Source organism: Arvicanthis niloticus, chromosome 17, assembly GCF_011762505.2.
Source record: "Arvicanthis niloticus isolate mArvNil1 chromosome 17, mArvNil1.pat.X, whole genome shotgun sequence".
Taxonomy (NCBI): Eukaryota; Metazoa; Chordata; class Mammalia; order Rodentia; family Muridae; genus Arvicanthis; species Arvicanthis niloticus.
Genome location: NC_047674.1, coordinates 12,064,008 through 12,091,727, shown reverse-complemented (window position 1 = coordinate 12,091,727; position 27,720 = coordinate 12,064,008). Strand labels below are relative to the sequence as shown.

Below are 27,720 nucleotides of genomic sequence, written 5' to 3'. Positions count from 1 at the left end.
CTCACCAGGTGTAGGCTAGAAGTGGTCAGTGCAAACGAAAATGGTGGTCAGGGGCTGCCTCCTTAAATCTGGTGCCTGGCCCTGATGCTGAGGCAAGGGAGGTTGGGAGTATCACAGTCGTGAGTCTGCTGAGAACATGATCTGTGTGAGCTAGGAACCCCTGACTGACATACAGAGAACTCTGCTATATTTTAAAAATAATATGCAATGACCCTTGCTGTAACTGAAACACAGCACATGCTTGTTAGAGAGATTTCTGGAAATACAGAAAAATGCAAAGCCAGCACAAATTAGAATCTCAGTGACAGTTGCTGTTACTCCTGTAGTTTTTTTTTTTTTTTTTTTGTTTTTGTTTTTCCTTGCTTCTCTTTGAGAGGTATCATCTTGTTTTGGGGGATCCCAGATTTGGCTTATAGTCACATGTCACTCAATGGTGGGATCTGGGAGCAGACAAGATGGTGGGAACTGAGGCCTCCAGGAGACCTCCAAGGGGACACAGAAAGAGACCAGATCGCACCCCTGAGGCAGGGCAGCCGCTTACAAGCAAGGTTAGGGAGCCATAGCAACTGACATGCCCCCAGGGCCTGGGTGGCCAGTCTACCCTGCAGGTTTCCCTAACATTGTCCAGCTGTGCTACATGACTGGTCCCTTCGGGGAAGCCCTTACACAAGAAAAAGCTGTGTAAGGCTTCGACTCTCCCAGACCCAAGGGTTTATCCTCAGTGAAACTAGATAAAGGGTAGACCTTGGGACAGGTTTCAGCTGCTTCTAAAAGCTTGGCTAGGACTGCGGTGTGGCCATGCAAGGTTCGTCTGAGTGTCGCAGGGTGAAGTGGCCCAGATTGACATTCTATCAGGAAAAGCCAGATGCTCTGGCCTGACAGGGACCCCAGAGGACACACAGGAAGCCTGTTCAAAATCAGGCCTTAGGGCAACAAGTCAGCTTCTGAACTGCTGGGTTAACCCAGGCGCCTCCTGTGGGCAGGCCCTAAGCTGGTGACAGGAGAATGTAAGTCCTCACCTCAAGATATCCCAAACGCAAGGGAGCAAGAGGGCCTCCGGTTTGGAGGTGGAGCCAACCCAGTACTAGTTCGGCTTTAAAGAGCCTGGAGAAAGGAGGGCCTGGGAGCTGCACTCCGGCTCCCTCCCACCCACCCAGAGGACCAGCAAGTTAAAAATGCCACTATTTGCATGACCCCGCCTCTCCCCGCCCCTCCCGGGTGGCCGCCTGGGCAGGCTATTTAAACCCCGGTCCCCGCGGTAGGCCGGCGGTCCGCGGTCCTGCCTCGTGCCTTCCTAAGCTGAGCGAGTCCTCGGAGTGTGCGACGCGAGCTAGCGGGAGGGGACGGTGCGGCCAGTCGGCCGTGCGGTGACTGCAGCCACCTGCCCGAGCCCCGTGGCCCGCCCTCAGATCCCGGCGATGCGCCGCGGCGCCGCCTGGGCGCTGCTGCTGGCTGCAGCCCTGGGGCTCGGGGCGCGCGGGGTGCGCGCTGCGGTGACCCTCGCCGATTTCTACCCGTTCGGCACGAAGCGCGGCGACGCCGTCACCCCGAAGCAGGACGACGGCGGCTCAGGGCTGCAGCCCCTCTCGGTGCCCTTCCCGTTCTTCGGCGCCGAGCACTCCGGACTCTATGTGAGTAACCCCGAGCTCGAGGGGGCTCCGGGGAGGGCGCCGCTTGCCCTCCACCCCAACTCGCGCCGCCGCCGCCAGCAACTTGGCACCGCGGCAGCCAGAGGTGGAATGAGGACAGCGCTTCCTCTCTCCCGCGGCCAAGGCCGGACAGCGGCTGGCGGGAGAGGCGTGGGCAGGGCGGGGCGAGCAGCCGCCAGGGCACCTAGGCGACAGCCAGGCCAGCGGAACGCGGCGCGCCCCTGCTGCTCACAGCCGGACCTGTTTGGACGTTGGCAGAGTTCGACAGGTTTCTGCAGAGCTGCGGGCGGGTCTCCCAGTGCCTAGTAGGGAACCTTCGATCCTGTTCCTTCACAGAGAGCTATGTGGCAGTGGGCACATGGCCTCCGGCCACAGTTTCCCCAGTGGGGCATCTGGCTTGTGAAAGTCTCAACCCTCTCTAAGCCATTTCAGCCTCACCCACAGTTAACACCCAAGGCCCAGGGCCAGAAAGAATTCTGGCATGATTTGCTTCGTTGCAGAAGACCTGCGCTGGGCAAGGCTGGCAGCTAGGGGCAGTGTAGAGGGGCTTACCCCCCACCCCCTTAGTCCAGAGGTTAGCCACCAGGATCAGACCCTCTAAACAGGCTCCCAAGGGTAATTCCTCTCCCCAGCCCCAGACACGAGTGCAGGAGAGGTCTCAGTGATTGTAGAGCATGAGTGTCAGTCCCCATGTTCTCAGGGTCTGACCCTGAGCCAGTCACCTGTGCACAGTCAAAGGGGTGAGCTGTGGTGAATTGACCACTTTGCGCCAGCCGTGCCATCTCCTGAATTACTAAAATCCACTTAGAAACTCCTGAGCCAATGTAGTCTATAGTTAAAACACCATCTTCTAACAGGTACTCTGCCACACCCAACGCCAATCACAATTAACTCTACCAGTGATTTTGTCATTAGCGCCACCACCTCAATGTCTGGCACACTCACCTCTGCCTTAGGTCGCCATATTGGCATCCCTACCATCTTGAGTACTGCCTCCATCACCGGTCATGTGGTCTGCATTGCCATCTTGACCACCACTGTCCATGGGACCTGTCCATCACCAACACCATCTCCAGAACCCTGCACCCCACAGCCACTAGCATCATCCACACAGTCCACCCCTGTGTCACAAGCTGGTGGCTGACTTCCCTGTGCCCACTCAGAATGACCTCCTCACCTTGGTGGCAGTGTCTGGTGCCATGACCATGGAGGAGCATAGAGAGAGAAGAAAGGCAGACTTCCCTTGGGACTTGGCAGAGTGAAGACTTTTGCTAGTAGGCAGTAGACAGGAAGAGCTGTGTTCTGCGTCTGGAAGAGGCCTGTACATCCTAGGACTGTGAAGACTCATCCTAACAGAGCTGTCAAAATGTTCTTTAAGCATTCTGGCTAGGCTTGGGTTGTCCACCCCAAGTCACAGGTGAAAATATTATTAAAATAGTTGACCTTCTTAACACGAGAAACCAACCTCTGGCTCTTGGGAAAACACACACCCTCCCAGAGCCTCTCCCTGAGACACAGATACTCTTTAGTAAACACTCGCTGATACAGTCAGTGTGCACAGTGAACCTCACCTTTCCCTTTGCTCTGTGGGAAAGGAAATGGAATTCTCTGAGAAGCCGTGCCCATACATCTGGCCTGGAACAGCAGTTGGGGCCCATGCATAGGTGACTGTCAAGGCTATATAGAGAAAAGGAGGCAACCTCCAGAGCAGGGTGTCTGCTGAGTGTCCCAGCCCCACCCAGGCTGAGAGGATGCTGGATGCCTCTGTGTGGCTCTCATCCAGCCCCACATAGCGAGGTATGGTGTCAGTAGCTCTCCTGGCCCTGACAGCTTGAGTAAGAGTAGGCTTGTTGGAGTTGTGAGTCTTTCGCTGTCACTCCACATCCCAGGGAGAGTCCAAGTGCCCTGCATGAGACTGGTACTGTTTGAGTCTCCCTTGGGGATGCACAGACATGTTCCCAGAGTGACAGCTCCATCTTGAGGGTGGCCCCTATCCAGAAAGCACCTTGCATTCCACCACTTTCTTGTGTCCTAGTCACTGGCCCTGGAGTTGTTGTTTAGCATTTGAACACAGGTAAGAAGCTCCTGGTGGGCGTGGTGTACTGCCCACCACCTGCTGGCTGGAAATGTTACTACTGCCAGATTCTTAGGAAAGACTGAAGCTGTAGTAAGGCCGGCTGGGTCTGAGTCTTGTCTTAGTTGGCACTGGGAGCCCCCACTGTGGCCTTAGGTGGCATATTACCTGTCAGCTTCTGTTCCTTAATTGTCAGAAAAGGGAGTGCCATGTGAGTGTCACATCCTTCAGGGTGCTGGGCTCCTGTAAGGGACAGGAGTCTGCTAAGGTAGTACCAGTGGCTGTAAGCCCGAGTCTTCCAGTTGTTTATCCAACCTGAACTGGATGAAGGGGTGAACAGGGTGGTGGCCCTCTGGAAGATCATCTCCAGCCATACTGAGCCTCATGCCCTTTGACCTCCTCTGACACATATATGGTCTTTGGGAAAACTCTGGGGCCAGAATGTAGAGACTGTTAATAGACTGACTTGAACTCTTGCCAACCAGAACATCAGTTCTCATACCTTCAAGGGAAGGCTGGACTGCACACTATCCAACTATCCAATGAGCCTATGCTGACCTCCCTGCTCTTAGAAAACAGCCCTGGCTCTGCCCTTCAGACACTGGGCCCACAGCAGCTTCTTGTGTTTCTGTTAGCATGCAGCTTGATACTTTAGCCATGGTGTTCCTTGGTGTTCCTCAGTTTAGTTCAGGCAAAGTAGACACTGGTTTCTCCCTCTGTCTGATGCCAGGTTCTACTTGTATGTGGTCCTAGGCCTCAGCAGGTCACTGTGTGTCAGCGAGGATTTTCTAGATGACCAGAGTTGGCAGCCAGACATCCTGTACAGTGACGGTTAGACTTGGGGAAGTAGAACGAGGCTGCAGTGAGAAGTGAGTTTGAGTGAGGTTTGAGTGAGTGTCCAGCTGCCTACTTACTGTGCCCCCACAGTGAAGGACCCAAACTGAAGTCCTGTTCCTCTGAAACATGGTCCAGGCTTCTGTCTTCCACAGTGTAGCTTCACTGAATGCCCAGCTCCTGGCCTGTCTTACTGTCTGGCCTCTCTACTTGAAGACATTCTCTCTGGAGTGGAGAACATCAGTGGGATTCTGTCTCCTCCCTTCCCACACCTGCCTGACTCTAAGGGGCCCTGCATCTTTGCTTCTCTGAATACAGCTCGGACACTTTTCCTAAGACAAAGATGTGAACCCCCTAAAGGCCCAGGACCGCAGGGGAGGTGTTGTGTAGAGAGGGACAGCACAGACAAGCAGCCCGGCTGGGGCAAGCATCATAATGATTGTGCCCTTAATTTCCTCTCTGGTAAGGGCAAAAGGATATGAGGCTGAACTGTTTCTATCCAGCCTGGCAGTCTCTTCCTTTCGATTGCAGCATTTATACTTACTTACATGTAATATGGTTACCAGTGTGGTGGACTTATTCATCTGATTAATATGGTTACCAGTGTGGCGGGCTCATCCTCCTGATTTACTGTGCGCATGTGACACTGAAGACTTTGCTCCTCCAGTGGCATTTACAGTAGCTTCCAGTACTAGTCAGAAGGAGCGAAGCTTCCAGTTAGGCAGCAGCTCAATTTTTAAGGTTTTGTGTTCAGCAATAGAGCCTTACCACCAGGTTATGGAGGGGAGCCGACAGCCTTGGCTTTAGCCTGTAATGTTAGGGGGACCATATGGAACTGCTCTGGCCAACATTCTGTCTTCAAATAGAACTTTATTCCTTCAAATACAGCGCCAGGCCCTTACAATGGCATCCAGCTATTTCCCCACGCTGCTTCATGCTGTTGCCATAGTTTCACATGTCATAAGCCCAAATAAGACATTGTTAATAGTTTGCTGTAAACAGCCGATTGTCATTTAGAGAGGTTTTTTAGATTAGGTGGCCATTTCTGTTTACCCAGGTCTGCCATTTCCAGGCCTCATTCCCTGGGTAGCACTGGCTCCCCATCTCACACTATTGCAGCAAGGCCTCCCGGAATGTCTCTTGTAGGAGTCACTTCCTGAGCATCCGTTCTCTAGTCTGAGTATTGATTTTTCTTCACTTCAAAAGCTGTGTCTGCAGCTGGATGCGGAATTCTGGGTTGGACATTCCATTCTTAAAGATGGTGTCCACTGTCTGTGCATGTGCACAGTTCCTCGAAGGGACTCTCCTGCCAGTCTCACGGTGCCAAGGGTCTAACATGTCTTCTTCCCTCTGACTGCTTCCAAGACTTCCCTTTGCCCCCATTCTTTCCAGTGGCTTGATTCTCAGGTGGGTTGTTGTGGCATTTTTTTTTTTAAAGTATTTCCTCTGCCCAAGGTTCATGAAGACTGACAGCCCGTGGTTAGATCATTTTCATGAAATTTGAGAAACTTCTTAGCTTCAAGTCATTCTTCTGTTCTTTGCCGCCCTCATTTGAAGACTCACTGTGTGCACATCATACTGTGTGCAGCTGTCCCAGAGCTTGCTGAAATGTTCTGCTGCTGCTGTCCATCCCTTTCTTTGGGATCTTAGTTTTAGTATTTTTTTTATTACATTGTATTGACTTGAGGAGAAGGGCACGTACCAGAGCACACATAGGAAGGCCAAAGGATAATTCGAAGGAGTTGGTTCTCTCCTTCTACTGTGCGGATTTCAGGGATGGAATTCAAGTCATCAGGTTTGGGAGTAAACAATCTTACCTGCTAAGCTATCTCATTGACCTAATTTTTAAAAAAGTTTCTTTTTCTTTTTCACTTTTCTGTTTTATTTTTTCTTACTTTTATTGATGACATATTTTTTTCTCACATAGTAATATATGATATCCTGATGGTAGATTCTCTTCTCTCTACTCCTTCTCACTTCCTCTGCCATCCAGATCCACTCCCTCTCTGTCTCTCACTAGAAAACAGGCTTCCAAGAGATAACTGTAAAATATAACAAAATAAAATAGAATAAGATAAATAAAAAAAACCACAGCATGGAAGATGGACAAGACAAACCAACAGAAGGAAGAGAGTTCAAGGGAAGATACAAGAATCAGAGACCCACTCACACACTCATGAATCCCATGAAAACACTGAACTGGAAGACACCATACATACACAGAGAACAGGTGCAGACCTGTGCAGGCCCTGTGCATGCTGCCTTGGTCATTCATAAGACTAGCAGAGTATCATTAGGAGTCACTTTATTGTTTAGAACAATAGGACTTTTACCCTAGGTCCCTGGGCTATCTCATCTCTGGTCTTGGCCACTCACGCACTGTCAGATTTGCGTTCCATCTTGTGGAGTGGGCCTTAAGTGAAATCAGATAATTGTTGGTCACTCCCACAGAGTTTGTGCCACCATTGCCCTAGCATATCTCACAGGCAGCACACCATTGTATATCAAAGGATTTGTGGGTCACTTGGTGCAGAATATCTTCCTGTACCAAAGACACTGGGATGTACGAGTGAAGGCTTTATGTAGGTACCATCTTGACTTCTCCATGCTCAGTGAGTTGTGTGTTGTCTTCAGCAATGGGACCTTGCTGTCAGTTTGTGGAGAGCAACCTTGACCCCAGTCTGGGTTATTTGGGGGATTCCCATGGGACCCCCTTTGGCCAACAACTCAATTAGATGTAACCCAGTTCCAGTATCGGAGGCTTCATTTGGTGACAAGAGATGGCCTGTTGAGACTGTGTCTCCCATTATTTGGGGATTTCATTTAGATCACCTTCATATATGTGTCTATTTTGAGATGTTTCTACTGTATTAGGTGTCCATACAACCCTTCAAATGTCCTTTACTTTTGGCTGTCTCTCCCCCATATTCCCTTCCTCAGTTTCCTCTCTTCTCCCCTTTCCCATCTGATCCTCCTGTCCCACCGCCCTCCACATCCATCCAGAAGTATCTATTCTATTTCCCTTTTCTAACAACATCTGTATCGTTATGAGGATGTGGAATACCTCACTCAACATGGCTTTTTTTTTTCTAGTTTCATCCATTTTCCTGTAAATTTCATGATTTCATTTTTTAAATGTCTTAGTAATACTCCATTGTGTAAATACCACAATGTCGTCTTCTATCCGTCTATTGAACATCTAGGTTGTTCCCAGTGTCTGGCTCTCAAGGGATGACTATATTTCAGCAAGTGTCTTTAGGTAAATGCCTAAGAGTGGTATAGCAAGTTCTTGAGGTAGACTGTTTGATTTGGGGTGTTTTCAGATTCACCAATAGTCGGATGCATAGTGGCCCAGCCTCCTACAATACAATTCAGTGTGGTCTTTGCTTTGATTTTTGCCTTTGTTTACAATTCTAAAGATTAAGCACAGGGTTTGAGCATGCTAGGTAAGTGTTCTGTCACTTAAGTACACCCTTAGCCCTTGGTTTTGGTTTTTTTTTTTATTTTTTTTTTTAAGATTTACTATACGTATATGAGTCTTCAGACACACCAGAAGAAAGCATCAGGTCCCATTACAGATGGTCGTGAGCCACCATGTGGTTACTGGGAATTGAACTCAGGACCTCTGGAAGAGCAGTCAGTGCTCTTAACCACTGAGCCATCTCTCCAGCTCCCTAGCCCTTGGTTTTTCAAGACAGGGTCTCACCATATATCTTAGGCTAGCTTTGAACTTGTAATCCTCCTGCCTCAGCTGCACCAGTGCTAACATTACAGACGCGTGCCAGCATGCCTGACTCAAAGTATTTTATTTTAGCTTTTTTACTCATTTGTGTACATATTCACATGTGTGAGTGATCATGCATCTGTGTGTGTGTGTGTATGTGTGTGTGTGTGTGTGTGTGTGTGTGTGTGTGTAGACCAGAGTGAACCTTGGGTATCTTCCTCAGTCCTTCTTCACTTTGTTTTTTGAAACAAGGTCTCTCATTAGACTGGAGCTTATCAGTTCAGCTAGATTGACTGTCCAGGGAACCCTGAGGACCCACTCATCACTTCTTCCCCAGCAGTGGGATTACAGTGTGAGCCGCAACGGTCAGCCCTGTTACATGGTTCTAGACTCACTGGCATGTGCAGCCAGCACTTCACATCTTTTGGTCCTCAGCTGTTTTATTTTTTCACTAATAGAATAATAGTATTAACAGAACTAACGGGACTAACAGAAGTTTTATTTTAATTGTTTCCACATCTTTTATTTCTCTTTTCCTTCCACTGATGTCTTATATTTATAATACCTCCTTTAGTACTAAATTTAGAAGGTAATTTCCATTAACTACTTTGACTACATGCTCACAAAATAAACGAAAAAGAATGATAAACAAATACTGAACTCCAAGTAGTTTTGTCTTTCACAGTTGTAGGTCTTTGTAACTCTGAAACTAATGAATGAAGGAGTAAACATCCCGAGACTGATGCGTCCTGGTTACTTTCTATTACAGTGTTTGCAATGATACAGATACACTGACAAAGCAGTTTAGAAGAAAGGATTTATTCAGCTTACACTCCCAGGTCACAATCCAACATTAAGGGACATCAGGGCAAGAACCATGGAGAAATGCTGTTTACTAGCTCACTCTCTTGCTCACTTGCTTGTAGGCTCATGCTGAGTGAACTTTCTTATACAAGCCAGGACCACCTGCCTGGGTATAGTACTGCCCACAATAGGCTGGGCCCTCCTGCATCAGTCAGTAATCAAGACAATCATCCACACATCACCACAGACCTATCTGACCTAGATAATTCCTCAACCAAGGCTCTCCTCCAGAGGACTCTGGGCTGTGTCAAGTTAAGACAACAAAGCTAAATAAGACAGTGAGTGCCACTGTAAGAGAAGACAACTACAGATTCAGAGAGGAGGAGGCATAAAATAAATTGTGGCTTTCTGTTGGGTTTGAATTGGATGGATTATTTGAAGCTTATAGTAGCTACATCTCTGTGTGTATTGTGATAGTGGATTCAGACATGGGTATGTATGCATGATGAATATACATATGTGTTTACAGCCATGTCAGAAAGAGTCCCCTGGGGTGATAATAGAGCTGAAAATTCCCATCACCCAGGAACATCAGGATGACTTAGTGCAATGCATTCCTGGTGTGCTTGTGGTGATGAGAACCTTCTACATTGCTAGCCAAGCAAGTTAGGCTGCCTGGCCAGCAAGCCCCCAGGAATCTGGTCTCTGCCTCCCAGAGCTGGGATGACAAGCATGATATCACACCTAGCTTTTTAATGTGGATTCTGAGCATAGAACTCATGTCCTTGTGCTTTTGAGACAACACTGAGCCATCTTCTCAGCCTGGTGTGTGTGTGTGTGTGTGTGTGTGTGTGTGTGTGTGTGTGTGTGTGTGTTTCTTTACAAAGCAGTTATTTGCAAGTTATTTGCTCACCCAGCCTTTTATAATTACGCACCCACTGTATACAGCCACTGCCCCCTTGCCCTTGAGACTCTGCATGCTCAGGTCTCCTAAAGGCTCTGCCAGTCTATCTCAGAGTACAAAGAGAGAGAGAGAGAATGCTTCTAGGCAGAGCCCTGACCCTAAACTTCCACACCAAGGTCAACCTAGTCTATATGTCCTCTGAGCCTACTACATAGCGCTTATCAAGAGTCAGACACAGCTAGCCCCTCAGGCCCCTGAGACAAATATTATCTGTTACCTGTATGGATGGCATGATGGGAAGTGGAGCCGGCACAGGAGCCATAAAGGCCCACTGGGGATGAGAACCTGGATGAGATCCCAGAGGAACAACCACTGTGCCCAGGAGTCCAACTCATAGGACTCCATGCTCTATGTGGGGAGGAGGCCACAAGCTTGGCCTGGGAATTCTCCCTTTAACATGGCAGCTGCAGCTCTGCTGGAAGGCCAAAAAGAGGTTCTTCTCCCGTCAGGCTAAAAGTCCAGGAGGCAGTGGCTTAGCCAGTGGTGGACACAAAAGGGTGTTAGAACATAAGGCAAGGAAACACTCATTACTCACTGGGGAGGAATGTCCAGATGGCCGGGTTCTGTCCCTACTGAACATAGCACTTAAGCAGCACCTGATCAGGTGTGCTGGAAGTGAAGCAATTTACAAAGGACAATCCAGAGATATCTGGAGACAGATAAGAGCACCACTAGCCATACTTGATCTGTCACAGGCTTAGATCAAAGACATCATGCCAGAAAGTGAGCTAAGGGACACACTAACTGTGGACAGTCAGCGAGAGTGAGGATGCACCCCTCCCAACCTGAACATCAAATGCAGCCCAATGCTCCCTCCTGAAATGTATCCTGACTGTCCCTAGTGATTCTCTTGTCCCTCCCACAACCACGCAGACAGCTCCATAATGACTGTCTCTGTACCAAGGTGCTTTGCTGGGGGAGCCCTTCAGGGCTGAGGATAAAGGCTGCTCACACAGCAGCCCTGCCCAGGACACCAGCCCCCACCATGCTTATAAGAGGATTCTTAGCTGCCCAGAAACCTGACAGGAAATGAAAGACATGCCTACAGCCCTCAAAACAAGTATAAAAAGCATGGGGTAGGGAGACCTTTGTCATCTGGGTCAGGATAGAGAAGTCCAAGCTGGGATTGAGCTGCTCTGATGTTTGCATGCCTAGAGCAGTCTCTCTGTAGGCCAGAGCCTCTACTCAGAGCAGCCTCTGGCCTCAGGCTCCAGGGTAGTTGGCCCAAGCTCAGGTCACATTGCACTTGGTCTTCAGGCGTTCCTGACTTCAAACAAGTCGGAAATGCCAACAACCCTGCCTCTCTGCTTCCTCCAGCCAGGGCTGCCTTCCTGTAGGAGCAAGAAGTGGGAAGTTGGGGATGGGGGTGGGGGTGGGGGGCGGTGACAGGAGTGTGTGGGCAGGCAGGCATGTAGGCAGTCCCACACCATCGAGGATGCTCCAACGTCCTCCACCTCCCACTGTGTCCGCAGTCACTGCTACCCTCCTGGCCTCCCAAGGCAGCTGGGAAGCTGACCGGGAATATCAGCTTGACTCTCCACAGCCTGGTCCTGGCAAAGCTAGCTACAGTCAAGGAGGGGGCATCCCTGGGAAGCAGGAACCGTCTACACCCTCCTCTGTCCACTGCAGGCTTTACTAGCAGTCATCCTGAAGGGTCCCTCCTAGAACCCCTGTCACCCACCCTAGACTGTGACATCCAGGTGGCGGCCTTGTTTATTTCAACAACAGGTGTTTGGCCTGAAGGGAAGACAGTGTTCCTGAACTGGCCCAAGAACTGCTGGTCCCAGAGGAGACCTGGGAGTGGCCACAGGAAGGCCCTGCATGCTTAACTTTCAGGAAAGGGCTGGCCGGGGAAGGCTACAACTCGAACCAAGGCCAGACATAGAGCATCTTCAGCCTGCAGCTCCTTAGAGGCTGGTGTCTTCCCTTCTTGCCCAGGGTGGCAGGCTTTTGGTGGTGGCGGTGGTAGCAGTGGTGGTGGGAATTCGGCCTTTCTGCAGCTGCAGCCCCTCTTAGGACAACATCTGGGCTCATGATCAGGTTTCTGAGGAGCCAGAGGCTGAGTAGCTGACTGGATGTCACCTCTAAAGCCAGGACAAGGATCAAATAGTTTCTTGTCTAGGAATGCCTGGCATCCATGGCTCCAGGGGGCACCAGTCAGCCACTGAGGTCTCATTCCTTCTCCTTGTTTTCTACGCCATCCTGCATGTTTCACAAAGTGGTGTTACAAGTACAGAAAAACTGTAATAAATGACATCTGAGGAGAGGCAACTTCTGTCAGGACCTGGGGGGGGGGGGCACCTCATTACTCCTTAGACCTGCAGCCTGGGCCTTGCCATTACCCACCTCCACAAGAAACTTATGCATCCCATCTGGAGAAAGGAAGCCAGTGAAGCTCAGCCCAGGAAAGGGAGTGAGCCAGCCCAGCATCTGGGCCCCTGTACCTGCTTTGCTGTGGTCCTGGCACTGCCATGCCCTGGCATGGGAACAGGCCTGGCTTGTTCTGCCTCCTTCCTGGACTCTTGTCTCTGGGCCCGCCCCTACCCAACCCTGAGAAGAGCAGCAGCAGAGGAGACTCAAGGGCCAGAGGCCTCTTTGTAGCATACACCTCACACTCTAAGGCTGGGGAAAAAAAAAAAAACCACGGGGAGCTGTGAGTGGCCGATGACCAGGTGGCTGTGGGGGAGCTGTGAGTGGCCGATGACCAGGTGGCTGTGGGGAGAGGCAGTGCAGCAGGACCCCTATAGGTGGCACATCTCCATCTGTAGCCCAAATCCCAACCCAAAGACACTGACCCCCTCTTAGCCAGAGTTGCCTTTGCCATCTGTGACTTTTAGTCCTTACATCTTTTCTCTAAAACACAGTCAGAAAGGGATTCTTGACGTTTGTGTACCAAGAACTAGCAAGTGTAATGCAGATCCTGCTGGGTTTTCCTCCCAGAAGAGGCCCAGGACAGTCCACTCTACCCTGCTCCCCACCTCTGGGCAGTCCCTCCTGGCCAGCCCCTCCATGTCCCTCTGGCTCTAATGACATATCCTGAGGCCTGTCCACAGCCTCTACTCCATCCACAAAGAGGTACCACCTTCTTTCCTTCACTGTTTCCAGGGTAACCACATCTTGTTACCCTGCTGCCGGTGGTCCTGTCTACTCCTTGTCATTGCTGTGTGACTGTCAGAATAGACTATGAGATGTTAATGTGTTTTACAGTGGTGGACACTGGTTTTTCTTAGTTTTGTTGTAGTTAAATTTCCCAGCTTTTTGGAGTAAAATTGACAAAATTACACACACACTTGAGTTTTATGCAATGCAGTGATTATATGGGAATGACGTGAATATTGGGAATGACGGCCATAGTAAAAGATAATGTGCTTTCCTTCACGGGTGCTTGCCATAGGTGTGAGGTGATCTAATATCAAGCAAGTGATGCTGTATTTCTGATGCAACTAACACCATTGGACTAGAGCTTTATATAACTAATGCCTGAAGACTAAAATGCCATTCCAGCTGCCTCTTGCCACCACCCCCAACCCCCAACTCTCCATGTCTTATAGCCATATATCTACTCTCTACTCTGAGTTTAATGTTTTTAGATTCTACATGTGAGGTCATGTGGTATTTATCTTCTGTGCTTAGCTTATTCCACTTATCACGGTGTCATCCAGGCTCTGCCATGTTGTTACAAATGGGAGATCTCTCTTCTACAGCTGAGTATTCCTGAGTGTATGGGGGGCGGGGTGCATACTGTGTGGACGCCTGTACGGGTGTGCTTGGTGGTAAAGGCACATGCTGGCCGATGATCCTGATGGCTTGAGTTCAATCCCTCGGGCCTTTATTATAAAGGAGAAAACCAGCTCCCACAAGTTGTCCGCTGACCTCTACACAAATAACTAAATAAATGTTTTTAAAACCTAAGATGGAGGGAAAATATAGGGAGAAAGATGGTGTTCTTGTCCGGCCTCTGCAGGTGTAGACACATGCACATGCATGTACAAACACACACAAAAGAAAGACCAAGACCACTCAGGAACATAAACTAGAAGGACATGCTCTAACAGACAGTAAAACTTACCGTGATGGGGAACGCTCAGGAGGCCTCGGCTTATAAAAAGAAGTACAGTCAACTAAGGAACACTGAGAGCAGGAAGAGCACACCAGTTGGTCATCCAGTGCCAACCAATCAGCCTGAAGTGTGTGTGTGTGTGTGTGTGTGTGTGTGTGTGTGTGCATGTGACAACAATTAATGAGAAAAAGAAGCCATTAATTTGGAAGTGAGCAGGGAGAGTTAGATTGGAGGGTTTGGAGGGAGGAGAGAGGAGAAAAAGGAAGGAATGATGTGATTATAATATAATATTAAATAAAAGGACTAACTAAAAAAATACAAAATAAACAAATAAAAATGAAAAAGAGATACTTTTCATGAGGCCTCCATGCCCAGCAGCCCCAGTGCAGAGTCAGAAAACTGACAGAGCCCGAAGCATGGGCTTGCCATTCCCGCTAGGCTGGCTGCCAGTGAGCTCTGGGATCTGCCTGTCTCAGAGATTACAGACACTCGTGGCCATACCCAGCTTTTACCTACATACTGGGGATTTCATCCTTCAGTTTTTCCATGCATCTCTTAAATTTGATGAAAGTTGGTTTAATAGTGCATTAAGTTCATTCGTTTCTGATATAAGCCATGCCTCATATGCCTAACAAAACCACTACTTGATGACAATGAGAAACTCACCTCACTTGCATACTGCAGACTCAGACACACATGATGCTGTCCAGGTCAGGTCATGTGAGCCTCGTAAAGAGGGCTCTCCTGTCTGCACCCCTTTACCGAGTGTCTGGGAACAACATGAAGGCCCAAGTAGATGCCACCTGTATTGTGGGTTTGCCCTCAGCTTAGAAACCTGACTTTTATAGTAAGCCTGCTCTTCATCCCCAAGAGGATAATATGTCATCCCTCACAGCTGAGCTCTGCAGACACAATCCAAGGAAATGGCTTTGCCGACAGCCGACAGGGACTGGCATTCTTGTTTCCAACAAAACACAAGGCTGGGACCAGTGTGGATGCTCCCCTGACCACGCTACCTCCTCAGTCTACATGTTCTTGCCCAAACATTTTACCAGAGAATATTCTGAAATGTCCCACCATGTTCATGAAGTGACCTGTGTCCATTTGTCGCCCTCTCTCATCTGCTGAGGCCGCACTAGGAATGCTGAGGTATGACGTCATTACACCTGCGTGATTTGTCAAATGATGTATACCTCTAGGAATCCATGCGGCCTCATGGTCTGCTTTATCTGATGATAATGCAGCCATGCCAGCTTTCCTTTGGTTGGCATTTGGGTGATTTATCTCCAAACTAGAACCTTTAGTCCATTTTAATGTGCTATGTAGCGGATAGGTGTGTGCACCTGCATCTTGTGCTGTTTGTTCCAGGTGACTGACAGGTGATTCCTCTCCATTGCCTTGCTGTTTGCTCTGTCTGTTGGCTAGCCACACCAACTCAAGCAGCATGGAAGAATTTCCCTGCCTTGAACTCCCTTTGCAAACTTTGTAACCTTTGTAAATGTTGTAAACCCTCAATGCATGCAAGTGACCCGGCCCTGGCTGAGATCTAGCAGCTAGGCCATACAGCTAAAACAGCTGTAACTGCCTTCCGGCCCCTCAAGGTGGGGAAGTGATCAGGTCCTACCCCGAGATGTCCCTAAGGGCCCTAAATGGTCATTTTCTAATAGCCTGAGGCCAGAGAGCAGCCTGACTCTGCCCAAGAAGAAAAAAAAAATATCCCACCAATTCTTGAGCTTGCTCTAAAGATTGGGCCACATAACCCCTCCAATGGCAGCCTACCCTGAAAAGGTGTCCTGCCCTCCACATGAAACCCTATATAAACCCTGAATTCTGCCCAGTTCTCTGCTGCTGCTCACCAGCAGAGGTAGCCACCATCCTCGGGTTTTCCCTCCTAATAAATATCCCGTGTGAGGTTTGTTGTGTGGCCGTGTGGTATTCCTTGGCTCCTGACTGCCGGGATACCTTTCAGAGCATAGTTGGAACACTTTCGCCAGAGTGGAACTTTCACTGGGGAAACCTACCCCACCCCCACTCCCTCAACCCCCCCCAGACCCCTCCCAGAACAGAACAGTAACACTTTCACTGGGGAAACCAGCCCCAGAGGGAGCAAAGAGCAGAGTTTGTCACATACACACACACACACACACACACACACACACACACTTGCCTTAGGGAAACTTTCCCGGCAGCTGGAGCAGAACTGTAAGGAAGCCTTTCCCATCAGACCTGCAACCATTACACTATCTGTTCCCTCCTTATTGTTTTTCACCATATTTTAACTACTCCATCTCACCTCTTTGCCAAGGATGTGCTGCTTCTGTGGTCTCAAAGATTCTCCAGATGGTACCCTACAACCTTTAAGATAAAGGGTTCCACTGTTCCTTTACTCCCCCTTGGATCATGCAGTGGCCTGAGGAGACTTCACTTCGATGCCTTTCCCAGGCAGAATGCTTTTGCTGTTTTGAGTTTTAATTTGTCAATCTTCTACACTGTTCTGTTAGCTGTAGTGTCCCTTTAGGTCCTTGTCCCCTTGGATGTTCACTCAAACTTCTCCTTTCTTTCCTTCTTGTCTCTCTGACCTTGCATTTCCTGTCAACTTGAGATTGACTCAGTCTCTGTATTTCTATGTATGCATTTATTACTGTCTGTGTAACTCACCTTCAGTGTCTCCTCTGAGGCACTACTGTCTCCCAGCACACGAATACTTAAAATGCCACTGGGTCTCTAGCGTCCATGAAAATTCAAATGTTATGGAGAGACCCACAGCCGAACATCAAACAGAGCTTGGGTAATCCCGTGGAAGATGGGGAGGAGAGATGGTAAGAGCCAGAGGAGTCAAGGACACCACAAGAAAACCCACAGAGTCAACTAACTTGGGCTTACAGAGGCTCACAGAGACTGACCTGCCAACCAGAGAGCCTGCATGGGACTGCCTTTCACCTTCTGCACATACGTTACAGCTGTGTGACTTGATTTTCTTGTGGGGCTTCTAATGGTGGGAGCAGGAGCTGTCTCTGACTCGTTTGCTGGCTTGTAGGACCCCTTTCCTCATACTGGGCTGCCTCATCCAGGCTTAATCCGAGGAAGGATGCCTGGGAGGTCAGCCCTTTTCTGAAGAGAAATGGGGGAGGAGTGGATCTGGGAGAGAGGGGAGGTGGACGAGGGTAAGGTGGGGGGACTGGGAGAGGAGGAGGGAGGGGAAACTGTGGTCACAATGTAAAATAATAAGATAATAATAGTTATTGTTGTTGTTATTGTTATTATTGTTGTTGAGATTAAGCTTTAAAAAAACAGTCAGCGGTGGGCACCTGCACGGCTCCTGACTGTTGTCTGTCAGCTCTCTTCTTTCAGAATTGCTTCTTGCAGTTGGCTTTCTATTTTTCCCACACTGGTTCAGTGTGGTTTTCGTTTTAGTCCCTGGGGTTACTGGAGGTACAGCTGCATGTCCCTTGTCGATCCTGGAAGACTCTCCAATGCCTGTGTCCTTCTGTCTGGTCCTCGTGCTGGCTCTGTGTCTCTCACCTGTGTTCTAATCACTCCATCTTGTCATCCCTGTTCACAACTCCAGAGAGTTGCTTAACACGCCTGCCATCTGGTTTCAGATCACCACTTTTCTGTAATTGCATCAAATCCATTTTGAAATCTACCCTGTTACATTGTTATATGCATTTTATTGCTTGTTATAATTGCTTGTTATAATTGCCTTTTGAGAAACCTTTTATAACAACCATCAAGATCTTTTTTTGCCATGACCCTTCCTTCCAACTTTTTACTGTAATAAAATACATATGACTTCGATTTTAGGTATGAACAGTTCTGTAGTGCTAATGTACATTTAATTGCTGTGTTAATCAATGCCAGTTGCCATGTTCTTGCATGGAGTGGGTCCCTGACTAGGCACAACACGGGCCTGAAGGACAGACCCATCGATGCACATAAGCGTTCATGTGGCTTGGGTTATCTGATGCAGCACCCTGGAAGCTCAGCATGTCTAATTCATACAGTTGAACAGGGAGCTGAGGTTACTGTGTTCCTCACAATGCTTGTTCCTGTTGAACAAGGAGGCTTAGCTAATCTTGGTAGGAGCCCTATCCATAGGGGAGCAATCTTCAGGCTGTACATATCTAGAGGAGAAAGCTATGGTGGATATTTTCTGCACGCACTGTCAACATTTGTACTCAGACCCAAGGCAGGCTTTGCCCCTGACTGGGGCCTGAGGCATTGGGGGCCAGGCATGACTGTGCTAGTGGTGATAATACACATTCACTCTGGGCCTTAATTCCCACCCCACCCCACCCCACCCCACCCCCATAGCTATCATCCACTCAGACAACACACTGAAACCCTAGTGCCCTGTGAGGTCAGAGCTAGAGACAGTTCATCTGTAACAAAATGCCTTCTAGTGTGTAACATATAAGCCACAGGACTTAATGAATAGTCCCCGAGGCTGAGAAGTCCAAGGCACTACCAGATTCCATAACTGGTGAGACCTGCCTTCTGGCTCATAAACTAGAGTCTTATGGCTGTGTCCTCACATGGCAGAAGATGCACTTAGGTTTCTTTCATGGGGGCATTTATGTCATTCATGAGAGCTCTACTCTATAACTGTGCCTGCTTCCAAACACCCCTCCTTTGACTTAAAGATTTAATACATGGCAGGTAGTATTAGCCAAGTCTCATAGGTGAGAAAACCAGAACACAGAGGGGTAGGCTAAACCATTTCTTGATTGCATGGCTAGTAAGTTTCAGAGCCTCCTGCCTGTCTAGAGACCCAAGCACACACTTCCTACCTTGGCCATCACAGCCTTTCCAAGCCATGATGGTCCCTATGCCTCCTGCATACTATTTCAAACTTGGCACTATGTAGGAATGATGACCCACTCTCTCAAGGCCCTGGCCAGAGTGTAGTATAGGTAGCAAGTAAGCCAGTGGTATAGTGCACAGCTCAGAGCCTGGAGCTGCATAAGAGAAGAGAACAGGACCACATGGTCCCATTTCAGGGGTCAGAGGCTCTCAGCCAGCCTGAAATGCCTGCCTGAGCTGGATCACTAAGAAGATGCTGGGAGTGGGGGTCAGCTAAGATGCTACTGGGGTGACCACCTCCTGCAGTGCCTGCTACATCCTCTGCCTGGCTTTCTGCCTCACAGGTGAACAATAATGGGATCATCTCCTTCCTGAAGGAAGTTTCTCAGTTCACCCCCGTGGCCTTCCCCATCGCCAAAGACCGCTGTGTGGTAGCAGCCTTCTGGGCAGATGTGGACAACCGACGTGCAGGTGATGTCTACTACCGGGAGGCCACTGACCCAGCCATGCTGAACAGAGCCACGGAGGACATCAGACGGTACTTTCCTGAGCTCCCGGACTTCTCTGCTACCTGGGTTTTTGTGGCCACCTGGTACCGTGTGACCTTCTTTGGAGGCAGCAGCTCTTCCCCCGTGAGTCCAGGTGGCTGTGTGGCCTGAGAGGGAGGCTGTGTGGTTGGGACCCTACCAAGGCAGGCTAAGTATAAGTAGCTTACACCCAAGAACAACTCTGGGCTCAGGCTCATGTCACTTCTGAAATCACAGGGCCAGGGTGGAGGATAGGGCCTCACCCTCCCTGCCTCGGTGAAACAAGGAAGCCCAGCACAGCTGGTCTCCTGTATGAACTGCACAGGAAGCATGGTGCTAAAGGAGTATCCTGCTGGAATGGCTTGGTGCTCTAGGAGTTCCAGGGTGGGGCAGGGTTGGGGAGGGTCTGTTCTAGTTAGGGGGATTATTAATCTTTTTATTAATTAGTGGAAGGTTCTTTTGGTTGGTTGGTTCTTATAGGTTTGTTCTGTTCATATGCGTATGTGTGTGTGTGGTATGTCCTGGGTGTCCTGTTCTGTGTTGATACTTCTGAAATCATGGAGACAGGCTCTTCGGGCTAGTCTAGCAGCCAACAAAACCCAAGCAATCCTCCTGTCCACCCCCTCCATCCCAGTGGAGTTACAGGCTTATGTGCAGCCATATCTCAGTTTGTACTAGTGCCAAATAATCTAATTCATGCCCTCACACTTGAATAGGAAGCACTGGTACAGCTGAACCACCAGCCCAACTTTTGTTGGTTTTTGTTGTTGTTGTTTTGTTATTGTTGTTTTGTTTTTTTTTTGTTTTGTTTTTGAGTAGGGTATCATGTAACCCAGGCTAGCTTCAAACCCACTATGAAGCTATAGATGGCCTTCAATTCCTGGTCCTCTCAGCTCAGCCTCCAGAGTGTTGGGTCCACAGCTATGCGCCTCTGTACCTGGTTGTTGTTTCACAGATGGAGTGGCTGAGCCCTCTGTGTCTTTGGTGGGTGTGGTTGGCTGATGCTGCCCACCAGACAGGTCTTTCCCAGCACTCACTATGGATAGGCCAATTCTGAGAGCTAAGCTACATGGAGAGGTCCTGGAATGCAAGTAGCCTTTCCAAGATGTTTATTCACACAATAAGGCCTTTTGTGAGGGTACCTACTGGGTGGCAGTCAGTATCCCAAGTATCGGATGACAACCCTGGACAGAACCAACAAGAGAAGCCCACCCTGTGGGGTTTATATAAGCTCCTAACAAAGGCGGTAGGCAGCAGGTCATGCTCAGAAGTGTAGTCTAGCCAGGCAGCACCTGTTGGAGCGACTCAACACCATGTGGATGGAGACACTGTGTATCTCCTCACTCCACAGCCCCACCACTGGCCTCTGCTGACCATCACCCTTTCCGGCCACCCACACAAAGCATTTCTCTGCTTACTGTCTCTCCTGCCAAATTTTATATAAGAATGGTTCCTGTTCAGCTTCTCTTTGTTTCCAATCAATGAGACAAGCTTGGACTCTGACGTAGGCTCACATATTACCAGTGCTTGATAACATGGCTTCTTGAGATCCTGCCATGACACACACATTCCCAGAGCAGTTTGCTGTCCTTTCAAGGTATCCCATAGGTGTCTCCTTGGAGGTGCCTGTTCCCTGCACCCCAGATAAGGACACTGTCATCCTCCTTCTTTGCTATCCCTGCAGGTAAAACAAGGTATGCTCACTTCTCATTTTATACTCAGATATCTCCAGGTTCTACAGATGCCGGACTTTTTTCTAGTATTGTTGCTACTGCACTATGTGGTAATGTTCTTATCCATACCTTATGTCAATTTTTCTTAGTGCTTTTGGCCCTTTTTTTTTTATTGTTCCCAGTTCTTCTGGATATACAAGATACCAGCGGTCTTGTCTGCCATGTGTTATAAATACATTTTTTTTTTTTTTTTGCCACTGTCTGCCATTTATTTTGATATTGCGGCACTTTTCTTCCTTGGAGCCCCACCCCCTTTTTTTGGTCTATAAATGTATTGATTTCATTTTTGGTCTTTGCAGTTAATACACCGTAAAAGTCCTTCTCTGAGAGGCATTGTGTATTGCCCAGTGTTTTCTTCTAGGACTTCCATGGTTTTTGTTTTAAAACCACACCGGGTTTGGGATTTGCTTTCATGTGTGGTGCGAAGTGGGGCATGATGCTCTCCTTCAGTTTCCCATTTGTCCCAAGGTCATTTCTTCACCCCAATCTGAAACACTCTTTCAGGGTACACTTCTCAGGAGTGTTTGTGGAGTCAAAGGGCAGGAAAACCATAAAACCTAATGTTAATGCTTTTTCTTGTTTTTTTCCTTTTTTTTTTTTTTTTTTCTTACCACACAGACTTTACAGGTTTGGCTGAGTGAGTGCTAGCCCACTAGGCATCTGTACCCCAGCCTCTGTAGGAGCCCCTTGAGGCTGGGAACAGTGTCTGTTCCAGGTGTTCTGCCCCTGACCCTTTACAGTAGGGTCCATGTGTGCTAGGCTGTAGAGATAAGCAAACCATCATGGTCCTGCCTTGCTTGGCTGTCCATTTGGGGGACAAGGGGGCTCTGATATAGGGCAGGGAGTGCAGCCAGTCACAGCTAGCTCTGTGTCTTGACAGGTTAACACATTCCAAACGGTGCTCATCACCGACGGCCGGTTCTCCTTCACCATCTTCAACTATGAGTCCATCTTGTGGACCACAGGCACACACGCCAGCAGCGGGGGCAATGCTGATGGCTTGGGAGGCATCGCAGCCCAGGTAAGCCAGGATAGAATTGGTGCCCAGTGTTCAGGGACCCCTGCCCCTCCTGCCAAGGTGACATGAGCAGGAGAGGTAGGCAGACCTTCACCATAGCAGACACCTGCTCCCTCCCAGACCTGTGCAGAGATCAGTATGTGGCAGCCACAGTGAATGTGTCCCTCAGACCTCTCAGTACCTACAACCACAAAATAGACTCTGCTGCCTTTGCCCCTTCCTCTCCCATAAAGGTCTCAGTCCCAAATGTGCCTATCCCCTGTACTGTGTACTTCCATTCGCCTCCTGGCCCCAACTTGGGGTAGCACTTCTCCTGCGCCCTCAGTGAGGCCCAGATGCTGGAATCTAGGGAGGACCTCCAGTACCACACTTGATTGAGGGGCTGCTAAAGTCAGCAGACCCCAACATCTGTAGCGTCATCTGCATACAAGGCCATCTCTCCACCCTCTTTGACGTGGCCACCTGGAGAGAGAGGACTCAGTGACTGTAAGGAGACCTGCTTCTCTCTCTGCCCCTCCCCCAGGCAGGTTTCAACGCAGGTGATGGGCACCGCTACTTCAACATCCCCGGGTCGCGCACAGCGGACATGGCTGAAGTGGAGACCACCACCAATGTGGGCGTGCCCGGGCGCTGGGCGTTCAGAATCGATGATGCCCAGGTGCGCGTGGGGGGCTGCGGCCATACAAGTAAGAGGCTCAGGGAGGGGAGGGTTGAGGAACCCTGTGGCAGTAGGGGTGGAGCAGAGGGGCTAGAACCTATCCCCCACCTCAGTAAATCCCCACCCACCCCTGTCCCACAGCCCATCCCATCCCATCCCATGCCTCAGGTGACCTGGGTCTTCTGGGGAGAGGAACAGAGCAGGGTTGCCACATCCCACCCCTGCCTCCATCTGGGGTGGGGGTGGGGGGACAGGGACATCCATAGGCCCAATGTTGGTGACAAGCCAGAGTATTTTATGGTCCTGCTGGCCTAGTAGCATGAGCAGGCAGATAACCCCAGTAGCCCAGACTAGTCATGTGCCCACTCAGGAGCCCCAGCTCCACCGCCATGACTCCTCCAGAAGGTACCACACCCTGAAACACTCTGCCCACAATGCAGAGGTGTCAAGGCACTGGTTAGCTGACCCGCCAATTAGGAGGTACCCTCATCACAAACCCTCCTAAACCTGGGTTGAAGACAGGCCGCTTCTGGGACCCATCCCACAGACTCGTTGCTCATGTGAGTGAGGCCACAGAACAGGGTGCCTTTCCCTAGCTCTGAGTCCTCTAAAGAGAACTCAGCTGGGAGACTACACAGAGCCACTGAGTCAGGGAGACCATCTGGGGAAGGGGAGAGGAGGGTGTGCGGTACTGGGAAGGGAGACGCTGGAACACACCCAGCATGCTGGGTACTGAGATCCACCTGACGGTACATAGCAGGCCAGCCTGGGAAGCCAAAGTGGAGCCCAATGCCATCCCAGCCCCAGAGCAACAATTAGAACATTTAAGAGGGCAGAATCCCAGGGCAGCCCCAGCCCTACCCCTGGCCAGCAGTCAGCTCTGACACCAGGAACCTGGACCATAGCATCTGAACTGGTCTTGTGGGCGCTGCTTGTGATGGGGGCTGGGAGGTCCCTTGTCAAAGGCCAGAGTGTTAGGTTTTGGTGAGAATCAAGGTACATGTGTGAGCAAACCATGCTTTTCAAGCTAGTGCAGCTCAGGTGGAAGGGGACTCTCAGAAGAGGATCCCCTTGAGGCACCATCCCCTTTTCCCAGGTCTCTGAGATAGAAAGGCACAGGAAAACAGCTGCAGGGATGCCTTGGTGCCTGTGGTCCCTCTAGGAGCCAGGGACACAGCTAATCTGCAAGCCTGAGGCAGTTGTGGGACATTCTGTAGACACGAGCTTGCTCAAGAAGGGAGGGTGGGTGGTGCCTGAGAAGTGGTCATTGCCCTGTGTCTGGAAGTGTAACTCCTAAGCATGCATGGCTCCTCTTGCAGCCATGGCTGCAACAGAGCAGCCAGATTTCAAGTAGAATAGGTGAGCACAGTGCTGTAAATGATGCCAGCTGACAGAATGGCAAGCTCCCTATCCAGAAGGCACCCATAGTCTAAATGGTGTGCTGGATCACTGGGCCTTTCTGGAGTCTCCCTGGAGCCCTACTAAGAGTAAGCAATTGGAGTCCTTGAGACTTTCTGATCACCTGCCAATTTGTGAGTAACCTCTTATTTCAGGAGTCCAGCCTGACCTCATAGAACTGGGCTTGGGGGTTGCTGAGATCTCTGGGGAACCCAGGGAGCCATGATAACCACTGGCTGTAATAACTAAGTGCCAGCTTAGGAAACCAGGAGGGTGGCTGAGCAGCCCTGAGCTTCCATGGTAAGAAGTGTCCATGGTAAAGGTAGAATGGAGTAAAGAGATAAAAGAAGGAGCTGTGGGTACAGATGATTGTGGGGATGTCTGCCACCACAGGAAGCCAGAGTCAGAACTTAGGACACTAAAGATCAGCAAGAGATCCTGGCAAGAATACCTGCCAGGCAAACTGGGTTCCAGCTCAAGGACCCAGAACGTGAGCACAAAGATGCACCGTCGCCAATGTCTTGGTTGCTAAGCTGACCTTTTGATGGAGAGAAGGGAGATGCGGCCATTGCAGGTGGCTCTCTTGCCCACATCCTAGATGCAGTGGCATGAGGCTTGGGCTCCTTCCTGTGTCCACAGCCTCTGTGTGCCTGGTCCTGCGTCCATGCCTCAATGGTGGCAAGTGCATTGATGACTGTGTCACGGGCAATCCCTCCTACACCTGTTCCTGTCTCGCTGGCTTCACAGGCCGAAGATGCCACCTGGGTGAGTCACTGGTACCCAGGTGGGGGCAAAGAGTCCACTGATTGCCCTATAACACATCATCCCCCTACCCACTGGTCATATACCAGGTTCAGGGGAGATACTGCAGGTCCAGCAGTGGCTTTGAGGTCAAAGATCTCTGTCTGCACGATGTTGAAACCAAATGTTATGGTTATGTGGCAGTGAGTGTTGCTGCTGCTGCTCCTAGCCACTCTAAGTTAAGGCCTGCCTGGGACTAGGGCCTAGTCTGTCCTCCACCCCTACCCAAAGCAATTCCTTCACAGTTTCCTCTACTGAGGCCCCAGCCTGCTCCATGTTTCAGATGTGAACGAGTGTGCTTCCCACCCCTGTCAGAATGGTGGGACCTGCACCCATGGTGTCAACAGCTTCAGTTGTCAGTGCCCAGCCGGCTTCCAGGGACCCACCTGTGAATCGGGTAAGATGCACCCGCCAGCCCTGCTCGCTGCAAGAGAGAAGACACATAGCTGGGCAGCAGTGTGGGCAGCCCAGAGAGTTGTCATGAGGGAGTGCAGGAGCCTGATGTCAGAGGGATGACCTGTCTTACGGTATGGGCAGGGCCAAACACAGGAGACTATAGCAAACAGAGATTTCCTGGCCCAGGCACTAGGTCAGGGGGGAAGCTCTGGAATAGATGAGAGCCCAGGTCCCGCACTGGGCCAGGGTCAGTCAGGAGTCTTCCAGAAGTGAGAATGTTGAGGACTTCTGGGGTAAGATGGGACAGCTTTGAGGCAGGGAGGGCCAAGGTACATGCTTGCAGAGTACAGCTTCCTACCGCATGCACCACTGGCCCTGAACCAGCTGCTCTTTTCAGTGCTCTCTCACAGTCTGGGTGCAGGGTGGGGTCCGTAGCCCTTTGTCTTCACAGCTCATCTGAAGTATTTGCCAACAGACTTAGCCTCCTGTTTCTAATCGCTCTACTGGGCCCTCCTCGGGGGCCTCTTCCTCACCCTGCACTGTCCCTGAAGGTCACTGTCCCTGAAGGTAGAACCTTCTTTTCTAGCACCTGTCCTCACTATGGGGCTGCTCCAAGCGCTAGGCCAACACAGCCCTTTAATGCCAAACACCTGGCCACCACTCCAGACCCAGTTTAGCCAAACAAGAAACCCCCAACCCCACAGTGTCCTGAAGAGTGGAGCCATCATTATTAAAAAAAAAAAAAAAAAAAAAAAAAAAAAAAAAAAAAAACAAACAAAAAAAAAAAAACTCCTAGAGTGTTTGTTGTCACTAGGCTTCTTAAACCATTTTTGCTTAAGAAATGTTTAAGCAATCCCAGATATATAGGTACATACAATCACTATATAAACCATCATGATGATAACTCATGAAATTTATCTTAAAATTATCTGACATACATATACTTTTACCACTTATTAAAAGTGAAAGCAGCCAGGAATGGTGGTAAGTGTCTTTGAACCTAGCACTGGGGAGGCAGAGGCAAGTGGAGCTTTATAAGGTTGAGGTCAGTCTGGTCTACATAGTGAGTTCCAGGCCAGCCAAGGCTACACAGTGAAAGAAATGAAAGAAAACTATAAGGTAAAAGCAAATCTGAATACTAACAAGATAAATGTGCTTGTCTATTTTTACGTAATTAAATCTTGGCTTAATATTTGATACCACAGGACAGGAGATTTTCAATACTTTCCAGAGTTGATGAATACTTTGATGTTATAAGCACCAGTGATAAGAACACTGTATCACATAAATGCATAGTACAAAATGGCAGACGTATGTTTAGAAGAGAAAAACATATATACAATAAGAAAACTGTGGTCCATAATATAGCATAGTCTGGAATCTGAGCTGAGGTGTTTCGGGCAGTGCCCACGGTCTTGGCCGACATGTTAGCATGAGCAGTATACTGTGTGCACACTGGGTTCAGAACCAAGGGGCAGCGAAGCCGTAACACAATGCTCACAGCAAGAACATGCCGCACTCATTACGCATTTCACTTTGAATTTTTAGTTATCGTGCACTCAGAAGTATTTTACTGGTGCAGTTTTTTTTTTTCACAATACCCTACTGCAGTCATGCAACCACGTGGCATCTGCAGTTCACAGTTTAAGAAGCAATGGTTTAGACTGAGTATGCTCAGGGAGCATCCAGATCAAAGCTTCAGTCTAGAACAACTATCAGGATTCACAGTCACAAAAAGCTAAGTGTTCCATTTCATTGTGTGTGTGTATGTGTGTGTGCACACACACATACACACACACACACTCACATTTGTGCTTGAGGAAACTCACATTTGTGCTTGAGTTGAATGACAGTAAGAGGTTTATACAAGGGGCTCGAGAGATGGCTCGGTAGATAAGAGAACTGACTGCTCTTCCAGAGAACTGGGGTTCAATTCCCAGCAACCACATGGCAGCTCTTAACTCTCTGGGATCTGGCAACCTCACACAGACAGAAACACCAATGGACATAAAATAAAATTAAATAATTTTTTTAAAAAGGGATTTGTCCACACAGAGAAGGAACAAGTTTACAAAATAAATAAAAAAGTATGATTTTAAGTGCACACAAAGTGGGATTTCCATCTGTTAAGAGGGGCTTGCCATGAACCCTCAGCTATCCAGTATGGACAGGAGCACCCATTTCCAGCCCAAACCAGAGCCTGGATGGTTGGAACACATTCAGGTCAAGAGAGCTTTTCCTCAGGCAGATGCTAGCCCCTCCTTACCCTCACTGCAC

The 27,720-nt window shown here is 49.4% G+C and overlaps 1 protein-coding gene across 3 annotated transcripts in view; it reads left to right on the top strand.

Moving 5' to 3' along the window:
* The first annotated feature begins 1,257 nt into the window (after positions 1-1,257).
* The window catches only part of Sned1 (sushi, nidogen and EGF like domains 1), a 59,116-nt gene continuing 32,653 nt past the window's right edge, over positions 1,258-27,720 (top strand). For all 3 annotated transcript variants that reach the window (XM_034521084.2, XM_076914710.1, XM_034521083.2), the window contains exons 1-6: positions 1,258-1,631; positions 19,257-19,544; positions 22,053-22,193; positions 22,714-22,876; positions 24,886-25,011; positions 25,331-25,444. In XM_034521084.2, coding sequence (XP_034376975.1) covers positions 1,419-1,631; positions 19,257-19,544; positions 22,053-22,193; positions 22,714-22,876; positions 24,886-25,011; positions 25,331-25,444 — 1,045 coding nt within the window. In that variant the 5' untranslated portion in view covers positions 1,258-1,418. The remainder of the gene's footprint in view (positions 1,632-19,256; positions 19,545-22,052; positions 22,194-22,713; positions 22,877-24,885; positions 25,012-25,330; positions 25,445-27,720) is intronic.